This window comes from Patella vulgata, chromosome 2, assembly GCF_932274485.2.
Source record: "Patella vulgata chromosome 2, xgPatVulg1.2, whole genome shotgun sequence".
Taxonomy (NCBI): Eukaryota; Metazoa; Mollusca; class Gastropoda; family Patellidae; genus Patella; species Patella vulgata.
In genome coordinates, this window is record NC_065880.2 from 13,862,010 (window position 1) to 13,877,539 (window position 15,530).

Here is a 15,530-nt window from a genome sequence, read left to right on the forward strand (position 1 = left end):
ATCTTGGTTCCTTTCAATATTCGCGCATATCGGACCGTAACTTCATGAATTATGGCCCCTGATTGTACGAAAAATCACGTTTTTAGCTTGTGGACCCTATAGAGGTCATAATTTTTATCCGATTTAAAAAATCATATTATTATATCACTGTTACACCCTAAGGACGACTGAGTTCGAATTTCGTGAAAATCGGCCAGAAACTGACAGATAAAATGGCCGCCCTTCGTTCTCAAATAGCGTAAAAATATGGTATATCAAGGTTGTGGACCCTATAGAGGTTACAATTTCTATCCGATTTTGTTGAAACTTGAAATGTAAGTTTATAACGAAAAGATCTTGGTTCCTTTCGATATTCGCGCATATCGGACTGTAACTTACTGAATTATGGCCCCTGATTGTACGGAAAATTGCGTTTTTAGCTTGTGGACCCTATAGAGGTCATAATTTTTATCCGATTTAAAAAAACGTATTATTATATCACCGTTACACCCAAAGGACGACTGAGTTCGAATTTCGTGAAAATCGGCCCAAAACTGACAGACAATTGGCCGCCCGACGTTTTCAAATTGCGTAAAAATATGGTATATCAAGGTTGTGGACCCTATAGAGGTCACAATTTTTATCCGATTTTGTTGAAACTTGAAATGTAAGTTTATAACTCAAAGATCTTGGTTCCTGTCGATATTTACGCATATCGAATTGTAATTTCCTGAATTATGGCCCTTGATTGTAGGAAAAATCACTTTCGTTTTAGCTTGTTTTCTATCCATCTCTCGAAAATGTGGGCGTATGCTGCCTGGCAGCCGCTGGTTATATGTCTACATGGAAATGTGATTGTATACTACTGTCACACCTATCTGTTCCGTCATCTACACGTGGCAAACTACATTTATCATCCAGTCTTTTTACAAATTCATAGATGTTATTTATATTTGTGAACCTATTGAATTTTAACAATTTGTGTTAATTACTTGTAAGGTTATGGCCCTTGTTGATAAGGATTGTTCAAATTAGAGAAGTAAAGGAGCCTATGGAAGTTGAATTATTCCATTATATATTTCCATATTTATGGCCCTAAACTTTTTTTTTTTATTATTTACCTAAAGATTCAAAATGTGACAACCTTTGTGGACTGCTCAAACAATCTAGTAGGGTAGATGAGATGTATCTTTGAAAACAAAATTGCTAGAGCAATTGTGGAGCATAAAATGAAAAAATTAAGAAATATGCAATTTCCCCATACCCACTCCATTCCCCCCCCCCCTCACTTCCTTCCCCTCTAATTTGCATAATTGTTGCCATTATAGACATTTCCAATAATGATAAGTCACTATTTATTCAATTTGAAATATAATGAAATTATAGTAAGTAAAGAATTTAGCAGATTACCTCAATAACTGCTTATAATGAACCAAAGTAGTTTCGCATACACACCCTCAGAGATCCTGCTTATATCACTGACCACTTTATAATTTTACTAACAAACTATATTTAACTGTCTTTGGTCTGTTTGTTCAGGAAATGGTGTAGCACCAAAGAACTGTGGCAAGAATTTCAGAACGACTTTCAATTATTTTGGAACTGGATGTCAAAAGCAGAACATTCTCTATCAGAAGCAGACGAAAAGAGGCATGAAGCTACCAGATCCAAAGTATATGATGTTAGTGTTTACTTATTTTAAAAATTTGTCACTTTTGTTGTGTGCTGTTGTTCAAGAGTTCGCTATTTGTCATTTGATATACATACATGTATGGGCAGGACATTTACCCAGAAGACAGCTTGTTAACTGGTGCATCATTTTGCACGTAAGATCACTGAAGATATTTTAACTTTCACCAAACAGCTACTTCTTCTCCTCGGAGATGTTTAACATCTGCTCCCACTGTTACTAATGATATCGCAGACAAATGCTTGTTAATGGTCCCAAAACAGTTAACTGATACATGTTCCATTAAAAAAAATTTATTTGCACCAAGCTACACAGAAAGTAATACAACAGACATTAAATGTCTGATACATTAATAAACTGGGGGGATGCCAATGTGCAACCAGCTCTCTTCTTTAAACAAAATATTTATTTCTATGGACATGTTTCACCTGCATGGTTTGCAATTTTTTGCATGAAAGTTTGTGTTTTCCTTCTGAAATAGAACATATGTACCAAGTTTAGTAGGTCAGAAAATAAACAACCTTAAATAACAATTTAGAAGAGCTACTTTGTATATTTATAGGATAAAGGTATTCTTGCACTTGACTTGTTATTACCAAAGTACAAAATATGGTTTTATCACAAAAATGAGCAGATGTGGGAACTTGAGTCAGTCAATGACCTGAATTACGACTCGACTTGAAATATTTATTGCAACTCGAGACTTGACTTAGACTCAGTAGTCGTGATGACTTGCGACTAGAAAGAGCTTAGGACACAAGTCATGGTGAGAGGACATAACTCTAACTTACCTTATTCGCCATGAATTGGTGACTCATTTGATGAATTGGCGACCTGAATGGAACTTGGGGCTTTGTGAAGATTTCTGACTTGACTCAACTTGGTACTAAAGTCAGTGACTTGAGACTCGATTCAGACTCGACATGCAGGAACTTGAGACTCAACATGTGGGAACTTGGACTCGACTTGAACTGGACTAGGGATTTGTGTGAAGATTTTGGACTTGACTCAACTCAGTACTAAAATCAGTGACTTGAGACTCGACTCAGACTCGATGTGCAGCAACTTGGACTCGATTCAGACTTGAGGTTCTGCGACTTGTCCCCACCTCTGAAAATGCGAATAGCTTATCAGGAGGTCTAGTTAGACATAGTTGTCTAATCATAAACCTATATTGTAGACAATAAGCTTTATAGTGCTACAGAATCTAAGATCCCAATACTTGCTTGAAAACATTGAGGTAATACTCTTCGAAACAACGCACAAATAAATTAAGTAATTGTTCTTCCATAAGTATGTGTTATAAGTATCCAGTTACTAAATGTCTCTAAAGGCTTAATACAAAATATAATCTGAATGACTGCAAAAACCTTGATGTTTTGTCGGTTTGGACCATGAGGGGACTTCAATGAACATGCAACATAGAATATACTCCATTGTAGCGTGACAGCAGATTTATGCAATACTAAAAAAAAAAAACGATTTATATTTATAGTAATTATACCATGAGTATGTACAATGCATTCTCATATTATCTACTGAATCCCTGTTCTACTTCTATTAGATCTTAACTAACAGCAACCTCTAAAACTGACTCTCTTAACGATTGATGTCCATACAGCGTATACTTTTGGCCACCAGTCAGGTGAAGAAGTCCAAATTCTAACCAGATCCTTAACACTTTTCAATATTTAAGTGTGTCATTTTTGCTGTGTTTTTAAATAACCAATTCTGCTATTAACACTCCTTTATACACCTTTTAGCTTTTAGTCACCCTCTGTAGCATGCTAGTCTGTTTAATAACATAGCTTACAAGGTGAGTGCTAGCTGTACTTATAAACATATAAGCTATTAACCAGGCAACTTCAGTGCAGGACGACCTGGAGGTTCAGATTAGAAGGAGGGAGCATATAGTATATGCATCATAAAGGAATACATGTAGTTGCTTAACCAGGTAAATTCAATGCAGTAAGAATACATGCAGTTGCTTTTATATAATCCTCTCCCTGCAATTTTTTTTTGACACCATGTAAACTGTTACATGGATTCTAATTATCACAAAAATGGGATCAACTTTATTCCTTTATCAATAAATTTGTGCAATTTTCAGCAGCTACAGAGCAACATTCATGAACAACAAGAAAATTTGAAGAAACTGAATGATAATGGTAATAGAATAGTAAATCAATCGATGGAACCTGGAAAAACACAGCTTATTAAGAAACTTGAAGCCTTGAATGAACGATGGAAGAATTTCTGCACTAATGTTTTTAGGAAAAAGTTAGGGTAAGACTGTTTTTTCTCTTAATTCCTTGTTTTGTAGTGGCAAATAGTGTAGAATTCGTATTTCAAATTAAAAGCAAACTCTGGACTTTGAATGTTGATTAGTAATGGGCTTTTAAAACCAACATATAGTTATGGCGAACTGATAATAGGGTGTGTTTATGGCAGGTGAGCCAAAGGGGAAAATCTTTGTATGTAATATAGTCATGAGAATTTTTACAATGAAGTTATGTGAAAGGCTGTTTGTTTGCCACATAGCCTACTTATTTGTCAGTGCTTCAAATATAAAACACATGCCTCCTACAATATGGCAAATATGCATGTCTGATTTCAAGAATTTAATGTGCTTCATAAAACTATTTAGAAAATAATGTTTTGTTCCATAATGCACTTACATTCCATTTTCATACAAAGAGCAATAATATAATTCAACAATTTCCGCAATAGGAATGATACTACATGTATTTGGTATGGGAATTCCTCTCACTTAGGCATATTCCCCTGGTAAAGTCCAGGAATATACTCTATTTTATTTAGGCGTTGGCCTGCATTTATATTTTATTAATATTAGTATTAAGCAGTGACAATTTGCAATATTAGTGTTACATAACACTTGGTACTTCCAGAGTGACGAATTAAATTAGCAAGAATTTAGATATTTTGTTTTTATTAACAGAGTTGGTCAGATTGCAAATCAATCTACAGAGTTTACAGACAATATGGATGAAATATTTTTCCTGATTGACGACACTGAAAATGTGATAAGCTCACCTCTTCGACCAGAATCTCAGTACTTAGAAGATCTTTTAGACAGAATTAAGGTAAGCTTTAGCTTTGTATGAGTCATCTTGGATATAACAAGCCGATAATATATAAACTATAACACATGAAACGTCGCCCAAATAAATAAGTAGCTGTTTTTCCATAAGTTAAACGGGCATTATGGGAGATTAGATAAAGAGCTGACAGTTCTTGCTATAATAGTTAAAAAATAGATAACATAAATAGAATATGCTCAAAATTCAGTCCAATTGCTCCACTCTGAATAGAGAGTTGATTATGGTCTGGATAAGTAATGTCTAATTAATAATTTGGATAACATTTCAGTCGTAAAGAAAGACCTGCAATAGGCAGATTTAGCTCTTGTATAATGTATGTTTAATTTTTTTTCTGAAACCACCCTCAAGGATGGTGTCTGTTGTCATTGGTGACTATCCTGAAATGAACAATGTGCGGCACCACTAACCTACATTATAGTTACCGGGTATCAAAATTCAATTTTATGAAATATTAAAAATTCTCTTTCCTTAGAAATACAGATTGGAAAAGTCACCTTTTAATAATCGTTATTTTTATTTTGTTTAGATAAAAGAAGAAGATATTTCGACAAAAAAGAAAATGGTAGATACGATAAATGAAACTGGTAATCAGATGATCAATGATGAAAGTCTTTCGACATCAGATAAAGAAAATATTGAAAAAGATTTAAATAATCTAAATTCTCGGTGGGAAAAGGTAAGTGTTGATATCTACAGGAGTTAATTTAATTGAGTTGTAAACCGGGGATATTGTTATAATTTGATTTAAAATCTGCTTATTATGTGAATTAAAATTTATTAAGCTGTGTATGTTGCATTAAAACTACAGAATGAAAATAATTTATTTTTAATATATTATTAGAGAACTGCATGTAAGTACATTTTTCATCAAACTGACGAGAATTTATCTAAATCACTTCCTGATTAAATAGATATCTCCTGCAATGGTAACCATAAAAATAGAGAAATAAATAATATAATTACTTTGACAACTAGTTCATCGTGATTTTCCAACATGGTTTCCACTTGTCAGTGATGCAGGACGGAGGGCCTGACAAGGACAGCTGTCTAGTTGTTTGGACGTGATGAAAAACCGAGATCCCGCGTACACATTGGCGTACACATAAAAGATCCGGTGACAGTTGGAATTCGATATAAGAGTAGGCCATAGTGCCGCCGACTGGGCAAAATTTCCCTCATAGCACATTGTATGACGTATGCCTGTCTTCATTAGCCCAGTATAGGAGCAGAACAGTAGGACATTAAACCCCATTTCATTTCATTGCTGTTACACTTTATGTCTTTTAGGTTTGTACTGATTTACCAAATTTCCAGACTTCTACCAAAAAATACTTACAACGACTAAAGGAATATGAAATTCAAAATGATGATCTAAAGAAATGGATGAAAGAAATTGAAGAAAGATTAAAGAATGATGATAATATGAACATATATGGTAGACAGGTACTTATATACAAATATTGGTTTCAGCAAGTTCTTTTAATGCATTTACTAATGCTATGCTTATGATGTTATTATTCCCCAAAATATTACAAACTTTAGAATTAAAATAGATTATTGTGAAAATAAAATTTACCACATCTTACAAATTTCTTTTTTATAGCGAAAATTGTTAGATTATTATAGGTTTAAATACAAAAGTGTGTGTGTGTGTGTGGGGGGGTGGGGTGGGGGATGGCCAAATGATTAGCGCATGCGCGTTGTATCATAAGGTCTGTCATTGAGTCAGCTGGCGTGGTTTCGATTCCCCGGTTGTACATGGCAAGGAGTAGGGTAGCCTATCCAATCTTGTGTGTTTTCTCCGGGTCCTCCGGTTTCCTCCCACTGCTAAATATCCCTATGCATAAGCGAATTATTGAAATAAAATTGAACCATATGTTAGTCCCAAAATGACCTATTTTGTGTAGAGTTGAGGTTAAAATCTCTCTCTCTCTCTCTCTCTCTCTTTCTCAAATACAAAAGTATAGTGAAAAATGTTAGATATGTGAACATTTCAAGACCTGGTTTCAGCTCATAGCTACTTTGTTATGAAATTATGATTTATTACTTCAGAATATGGAGGATACACTAAAGGCAGGTCAAGTGAATATTGATAATGTGACCACTGCGTATAAACAATATTGTACTGAATGTAAAGATCAGGATATTGAAATACCCCCTCAGTTAATTGAACAATACGAATCTCTTACATCTGATTGGGAGCAAGTTAAATCCCATCAAGCCAGGATGTTGGCCAAAACAGAACCAAAGATTGAAGCAATTACTCAAGGTAATTCTGAATGTAAGGTAGTTTTGATAAAGGAAAGTGAAACCAATAGAAAATTTAAATACTTTAGATAATTTATAACCTCGGACACTGTTGTTCATAATCAAAACTGGTAATTGTGTTTGTAGGATTATAATTTACTAAACTATTTTACTAGAAATTGTATCTGCAAGATTTTAAATTACTAAATTATATTAACGAAGAATAGTAATTATTGCTTTATATGGTCATTTTCTCGGTAAGCATGTCTGTAAAATAATATGAATCAATTTAAACAAGAACCTTTTTAAGAAATCTTCCATATTTTTGTTTATCACAGTAAAAAGTAATGTTGTTGAAAGTGTTAAACACAGTAAATCACAGCTAATACAATTCAATGATCAATATGCTGAGTTTGAGAGATGGCTATGTTCAACAGAAGACAAGTTAGCCAGCCAGCCATTACTTCCACAACCATTATTACCACAATCACCAGATAAAATAGAACAACTCCTTCAAGAACACAGAGTAAGTATCAAATGTTTGAAGACAATATTATATTATATTAAAAATAAGCAACCATTCGAAATGGAATCCAGATTATCTGAAATTGTTGTGGATGGATTCTTAACAGAACACCTGATATGCTGAACAAAAACACAAGGTCACTTTATGAAACTAGTCAAGGATTATCCCAGATTAGAAATAAGAAAGGATAGTTTTTCAATAGAGTTATTAACAACTAGAATTTGCTGTGTAATCAGTTCAGAAACTATTAACCAATTCAAATCAAATCTAATCAAACCAATTAAAACAAACCGGATGTACATAAGTACTAATAATAGTTACTCAAAAAGTCAGCATTTTACTTTTTAAAAAAGGTAGCAGTTACAGTAAGTTATGTTTAAATTACATAGTAAGTCGAAGGAATCGGCTACACATTTTCCAATATAAAACTGAACCATACATGTAGAACAGAGTCATTGTTAGCAAAGATAAGCACCCTTGGACCAAAGACCGTCTTGTGTGTTACCTGTCATCATTTTTTTGGACCAGGAATTGGTCGCTAACTGCTACTCATCTTGTTCTAGTTCTTCTTGGGGTGACGCTCTTCGAAAAAGTCTAAGACTCTGTCAATTCAAGTCCGATCGACATGAAAATTGGCATGCTTCCTCTTTCAACAATCTTGCATTTAGTTAGTGAATTAGATTCATAATTTCACCCAACAACATGGTCAGTTGTTGGTCCATAGTACGATCATACTTGATTTTTTCTCGAATTGCTAATTCTTCAAAGGGATTCCTCTAGTGTTGGGCAGGTGGAAGAGAAAGTGTATGCAAGGCTAATAGAATTAATCAGTAGTGTGTAAAGGAAATCTTACTCAGCCCAGCTCAGAGAATGTGAAAACTAAATAAGAACTGCTTGATATGACTTTTATTCTGTTCTTACCAAATTATCAAGATTCATCAAACCAGTTTTAATAGAATAGAATTTGTCATGATTTTATGTCAGTTTGGATCTGCCGTATCTTGCACCCATATCATACAGTAGACCACATCCTCCACAGAAAACATTCTGGTTACACAGAAACACCAGTCAGATCTTTCTTTTGTTTTCCAGTAATGTGATAATTTTTCCATTCTGTACTGTACATGTTATTTTTTAAAGTTATCATCAACAAGTGTTTAGATTATAAACCAAGATGGGGTAAAGCTGTACTGTTCAGTGAACCTGAATAATTGTCATATCAAATTAATGAATTTCTAACATTATGTTTTTAAATTAATGTTTTATTATTTTTGTTTCTAATTTAAACTTTCTGAAGACCCAACTTTTTAAGGGTTATTTTTTCCTAAGACCTACATCAGAATGTCTTGTGAAGCATTTCAATGATGAAACTGCTCGTGGGTATAATTTTCATTGTCTGACACAGATGGTTAAACCAGGTAAACTTAGACTAATTCTGACAGTGCCGATAACATGGATCGTTCAAAACAAAATTCTGTTTGTTTGCAATTATTATGTCTGGTTTTTGTTGTTGTTGCATTTTATTTCGCAATTCGTACGAAATAGAAACAGCAGACACATAAAAATAAAATAAACAATTATCACTTAAGTTTAAAACCTCATCTGACAGGTACAAATTTTCTTACATTTGTTTTGTGTTTATGTTCACAATATATTTAATTCCAACAAATAAAATGTTAAAAAAAAGCAAATAATACATACTGGGTGAAAGCCTGGGGTATATCTGTGGTCAATTGGTATAAAATAGTAGGTACATGTATCCTCTCCTTTCTTATTAGCATCATGTTTTGTGCACACCATATACATGTATATTATAAACACAAATCTTTGTGGATTGCATAGCTAATCTCATGCCTTTCTCCAAACAAATGTTAATGGAAGGATCCAGTGTGAAGATAAAACAAGTAATACAAACAAGAAGCTGTGAATAAGGGGTGCGGTTCCAAATCTAGGGCACCTTCAACAATCCCACCCTATAATAAATGTACATAATAAAATGCATAAAATAACACTGAGCGCCCAGTTAGAACATAGATCCTTTTGCCTATATAGTTGTTCGGCTTCGCCGATCATTATCTCGCCAGAACACAAAGTTCATGTCATTATGGTTGTTAACCATTCGGCCATCCAACCCCCCTCGCTAATTCAGATTTGGGGTTCTAGATTAAAGATACATTATGTAAAATTTAGATACGGAGCTGGTCGGTCTTGCTGTAATAGTTCAAATATACATAATGCAAAATGAATTTTTTAAAAATTTTATTCAAATTACTATACTGTTTAGAGTTTTGACAACGTGGCATTGATTGTTTATTATTGTAACAACGGTACTTGTTATTCGAGCGGGGATCACGTGGCTAAGTGGGTAGGACGGCTCGCTAGCCTGGAGGTCGGGTGTTCGATTCCTGCATTGGCCGAGAAAGTTCTTCCTGATTTTCCAGCGCGGTTTCCCCTTTGCAGTGATGCAGGACGGAGGGACTGACAAAACCAAGGTCCCGTGTACACATTGGCGTACACGTAAAAGATCCCTTGGTTGGAATTCGATATAAGAGTAGGCCGTAGTGCCGCTGTCCGGGCAAAATTTCCCTCATAACACACTGTATGGCGTAAGCCCGTTTTCATTAGCCCAGTTTAGGAGCTGAACAGTAGTACGTTAAACCTCATTTCATTTTGTTTTTCGAGACTTAGCCTCATTAAATCATTAAACCGTTCTAATCTACTTAAAATCAGAGCCATCCAATGACCCAGACAGTTGATTATTTGCTTTTCATGTTAATAAATGTTTAAATAATAGTTTATGTAACATCTGAAGCCAAAATAAAGACATGAATAGACAGATTTAGCTCTTACATAATGCATCGTTATAAATTATTTAATGTATTGATTTGTATGAAACTAGGTTAATGTGCTCTGTGTCTGTGGTGGAAAGATATTATATATACTATTGGCCTATTATAAGGTCCATGATTCTATGATGAATACAATCATGCATGGGCGTCACACATGGGGGATTCCGGGGGGGCGGGGGGGGGTCCGACCCCCCCCCCCCCCAATTGTTTTTTTACATAGTAGGCCCAAACTCCTATTTATTTACAACAATTATTTGGATTAGTTAAGATTCTATATCTGTATAAAACCTGTACATATCCCAATATGGTTTACATTGCTAAAATAAAACACAGAGAGAATCATCCTGGAAACATGTGTGAAGTGAAAAGTACCTGTGTTTCATAAAATTGTGTCTAGTTAGCCTGTCAGTAATATTTTGTTAATTTTTTTCTGCCACTTATCAGAGTGAATCGTATGTAGGTACCCAAAAACATTACCGCCTAAACCAAATATTTATCGCCCGCTCAGCCAGCAACGTAACCATAATCCTTTTGCACACGGTGTCTTGGTAGACAGCATGGCCACATGGTTTGTTTATATTTTTTAGGGGTTTTAAAAAATGGGTTAGGGTTAGGGTTACAGACCCCCCCCCCAATATATATTTCACGGGTACGCCTCTGCAATCATGACGCTATCTAATAAACAATACAGTACAATTGCTGAACTAAAACATAGACAGTATATCACAACTTACTATGAAGAAAGTAATTTAGTCAAGCAATTGGAAATTGAACAAGATTTAGGAGCTCCACATTGCTCACCAACACATAGCACAAATTAATAAATGATTGTAAGCATAATCTTATAATCTTTCATTTTGTGGCCCATCCAAGCTACTTGTAACACTTATTTTGGCGATTAAATTTCATACGAACTCGGACTTTTATTTTTGAGATTCTGTTCAAATCGGGATAGTCCCTTTAAAGTCCTATGAAATTGAACAAGATTTTAGGAGCTCCTCACTGCTACCAAATAGCACAAACTAATAAATGATTATAATCAGTCTTAAATTTTTTGGCCCATCCGACCTATTTGTCACACTTTCCTTAAAGTTTTATGAGAGGGTATGTTATATAAATGATATTAAATGTTTGCTTTGTGAACTCCAATGGAAAGCAGTCTTCATTCAGTTTTAAATAATGTAACACTATAAATGAATACTATCAGTAACAATAATTTTGTTTATGTGTATTTAACATTCATATTTCTAGTATTGGAGTTATAAATTATTTTGCCTAGAGCTAGAAAACTACTATATTTTTTATTATAAATAATATGGATAATTAATTACTCCCCCCCCCACCCCCGAAAACATATTTTTAGACTTTATTTTTAAGACTCTCATCATTGTATTTATTTATTTGTTTGTGTGCTGATCGGTCTCTTATGGTATAATTCCCTCATTATTCTCTCTGGGTTATTAATCCCACCTGTAAACCTAAACAGGCATGTATTGAATCAGCCCATAACGATAGCGTCGCTGCTGTCAATGAAAACAAAGATGGCGACCTTATTTTTGGTGCAACGCGAAGCTCGACTCGGAACTATTGTTGATCATCCAATTAAGAAATAATTGCTTGCTTTCTATCGGTAATTTTCTAAGGTAACTCATATTCCTTCCTCTACTTTAGCACAGCTTAAATGTAAATAAATATCGTGCTAATTCTAGCAAACGGTAATTACATACATCGCCCGTTCACGGCTGAAACATTGTTGCCTTGCTATAAATAGAACAGTATTCTCGGCTATTTATATCACAGTTGCCCAAAATTTCCCCTCTATTTATGAAAGCGGGATTGTTGTTGTGTGTTATTCGTATATTCGTATAAACAGCAAGTGACAATATATTTATAATGCACGAGTAATAAGGAGTTTATTTCGCAAAACACGATATGAACTCTGAAATCTCGTGACACACTCGCGATCTAGACATGTGTCTGGGTCTAATATTTATAATAATGCAATTCTGTTTACCAGGTATACAACGTACGCAATACAGTGAAATCTACAAGCTTATTTTAGATAGTCCTTCGTGTTCAGTGTAGTCTAATAATAAAGTTGAGCCAGGGCACCCGATCAGATCACATTCTTAATATTTTATAATAAAATTCTGATGCAGTTTGATGAAATGTTGACCTACCTACCTATCTAGTTGATGTTGATCAAAGTCTGAAACTATTTCGTTCTGTCGGTCATATATATATATATATATATTACTTTTATATTTTTGAAGTATGGGTCAATCCTTCAATATAGCTATAGACTGAAGAACGAAGCAAGAGAAAACTTTAATCATTTCATCTAGTCTGGACATATTCATCTTACAACCACTAAATCAATATTTAAAAACCTGTTATGGAATGATGATTCCTCATTGTGGTCTCATAACTTGTAGCAAACATTCCCCACAACAGACAATCTACAATGAATGAAAGCTGCTCTACAGTACACAAACTAATTTTAAGCCAAATCAAGATATATGTTATACATGTATCTGTGAATTTAAGAGTTACTAACATCCAGGACTTCTACATACAAGTTCATTTGACAAACTTTCTGAAATAAAAGACTCACATCAGCCAGTTCAGCGGGTGGGGGGTGTACTTTGATGTCCCAACAAAATTTAAAACAGTGTTCAACAAGCAAAAGTGCGACAAGAAAGCAAAACACAAAATGATTTGTTTTGGTTTATCATATTTTATAGTTAACCAAAGAAGATGTAAACAGGCATCAAGCAGAATTTGATAAATTAAATAACCTTGCTACCAAACTACAAGAAGAATATGGTCCAGAAGAAAAACACCATATTACAATACGCAAGGAAAGATTAAAGAGTAGATGGACTACGCTTTTAAATAGGTAATCTATTTTATGATGAAATGATAGCTAAATTTATTCTCAACAAAATGGACACCAGAACAGAATACCCCTAATGTAGTCAATTCAATTGTTTATATTGCTAACAGTTATGATGCCACATTCACAGAAGTAATAACTGTTTTCTTACCAAGTGTGCTTAGAGTAATTTATTAGTTATGAAATTCAATGGGATTTAAAGTCCTACTTTTCTGCACCGACTGGTCTAATGAAGACTGACATGCTATACCATGTGCTATGAATAAGGGAAATTTTGACCGGACAGCAGCACTACAGCCTACTCTTATATCAAATTCAAACTGCCAAGGGTTCTTTTACCTGTACACCTTACCTTTTATTAGTTATGATTCACCTGTACTATAAATATAGATGATTTTTGTATGTCTCAAAGGTATGTGTCTACCAGTAACATATGGTTACTGTTTATAATTTGTATAAAAATGAAATGAAAAAATGTTTATAGGTTAAACAACAAGTGGAAGTCTTTAGAAAATTCCAAAAATTCATCCAAAACAACGATGGAGGAATTTGATAACTGGCTAAAAGGTGTAGAAAAAAGTTATAATAATCTTGCCGGAGAAATTTCTAATCCAGAAATTCTACAAAATCAGGAATTATGCAAGGAATATTTAGAACAGTTTCGAGTGAGTATAGAAGATAGCTCTTTTTAAACAATATTTCTTGATTCTTATACATTTTTTAAACAATATTTCTTATACATTTTTTAAACAATATTTCTTAATTCTTGTACATTTTTTAAACAATATTTCTTAAACATTTTTTAAATGGCGTTTCTTATATATTTACATGTATATGATTCCTGTCATTCCTGATTGTCTGAATTAAAACATCAAGGGCAATTTAGGCTATTCTTGAAATTAAAGCTTGGACAGCAAATTATATATCAAGGCTTTGTCTATTGGCTTTAAAAAAGCTAGGGAAATCCCATGTCATTCAAAGGAATATGGTTGAAACATCAAAAGAGTTCATTTTATTTGGAGATCTTACTGGTTATCCAGGCTTTTACTTGGTTTACCACTATTGGCACTACCTGTTCTTTTCTAGTTACACTTTTGCTAAAAATGTATAAATCAGAAAGTTATTAGGATTGGGTCAGAAGTACACAAGTTTACACATTACTTAAACATACCTATAAATGAAATCAGTTTCATCAAACTTATAGGGCCATGAATTTGTTATATGTTTCCAAACCTTTATTCGCAAAATAACATCCAATTTTTTTTCATATTCCAGTGGGCTTTTACAATAAAGCTTGGAATTTATTTTACTGGTGTAGGCTTCCTTGCACTATATGGAAAACAAAGAATGTTGCTATAAATTATGTATTATCCATTCTGACTGATAAAATTATTTCATTGATTTACAGGATCTACAATCTGAAGTTGACAGTCATCAAAGTATTTACGAATCTCTTAAAAATACGAGCAATAAACAACCTAGTGAACTTGATCAAAGATGGATGAATTTAATGCTAAACTCCATGAATATAAGGTATGAACAGCTATGACAAATCAATAAGCTTTTTGTTTTGATATTTTATCAAATATTTTCATATTAAGAAATGTATACCCGTATGTTTATAGTGTCAAGCCACGAGTTTTCTTACTATGTGCAAGCTCACTGTGCACGTGGCAGAGGTGGGAACGTGAGTCCCGCAGCTCAGTCTCAAACGCATCAAAGATCGACTTGCAACTCGACTTGAAATATTTATCGAGACTTGACTCAGACTCAGCAGTTTTGACAACTCAGGACTAGAAAGGGCTAAGCACTCGAGTCGCAGTGAGAGAACATAACTCTAACTTGCCTTATCTACCATGAATTGCTGACTCATTTGTTGAACTCGTGGCTTGTGAAGTTGGGACTCGACTCGGTACTAAATAGTAAGTGCAGGAGAAACGACAAGACAAACTATACAGACATTGCAAGAAATAAAACCACAAATATTGAAACTACCCGACCAAATGGCCGCTCCTTGAATGCAAATAGTGGAAAAGTATGTGATACCAAGGTTGTGGACCCACTAGAGGTCACAATTTTTGTCCAATGTTGATGAAACCAAAATATATATGTTTATATCCAAAACATCTCGGTTCCTTTCGATATTCACGCATTTCAGACCATAACTTACTGATTGTACGAAAAGCACTTCTTTTTTTTTAATTTGTTCTCTGTACATCTC

General features: G+C 34.0%; 1 protein-coding gene across 2 annotated transcripts in view; it reads left to right on the forward strand.

The window, feature by feature from the left end:
• Nucleotides 1-15,530, forward strand: part of LOC126810408 (utrophin) — a 94,851-nt gene that overhangs the window by 64,263 nt on the left and 15,058 nt on the right. For both annotated transcript variants that reach the window (XM_050535444.2, XM_050535448.2), the window contains 10 exons: nucleotides 1,519-1,660; nucleotides 3,780-3,955; nucleotides 4,629-4,773; nucleotides 5,318-5,467; nucleotides 6,079-6,234; nucleotides 6,844-7,060; nucleotides 7,377-7,564; nucleotides 13,158-13,312; nucleotides 13,794-13,974; nucleotides 14,718-14,842. In XM_050535444.2, coding sequence (XP_050391401.2) covers nucleotides 1,519-1,660; nucleotides 3,780-3,955; nucleotides 4,629-4,773; nucleotides 5,318-5,467; nucleotides 6,079-6,234; nucleotides 6,844-7,060; nucleotides 7,377-7,564; nucleotides 13,158-13,312; nucleotides 13,794-13,974; nucleotides 14,718-14,842 — 1,635 coding nt within the window. The remainder of the gene's footprint in view (nucleotides 1-1,518; nucleotides 1,661-3,779; nucleotides 3,956-4,628; nucleotides 4,774-5,317; nucleotides 5,468-6,078; nucleotides 6,235-6,843; nucleotides 7,061-7,376; nucleotides 7,565-13,157; nucleotides 13,313-13,793; nucleotides 13,975-14,717; nucleotides 14,843-15,530) is intronic.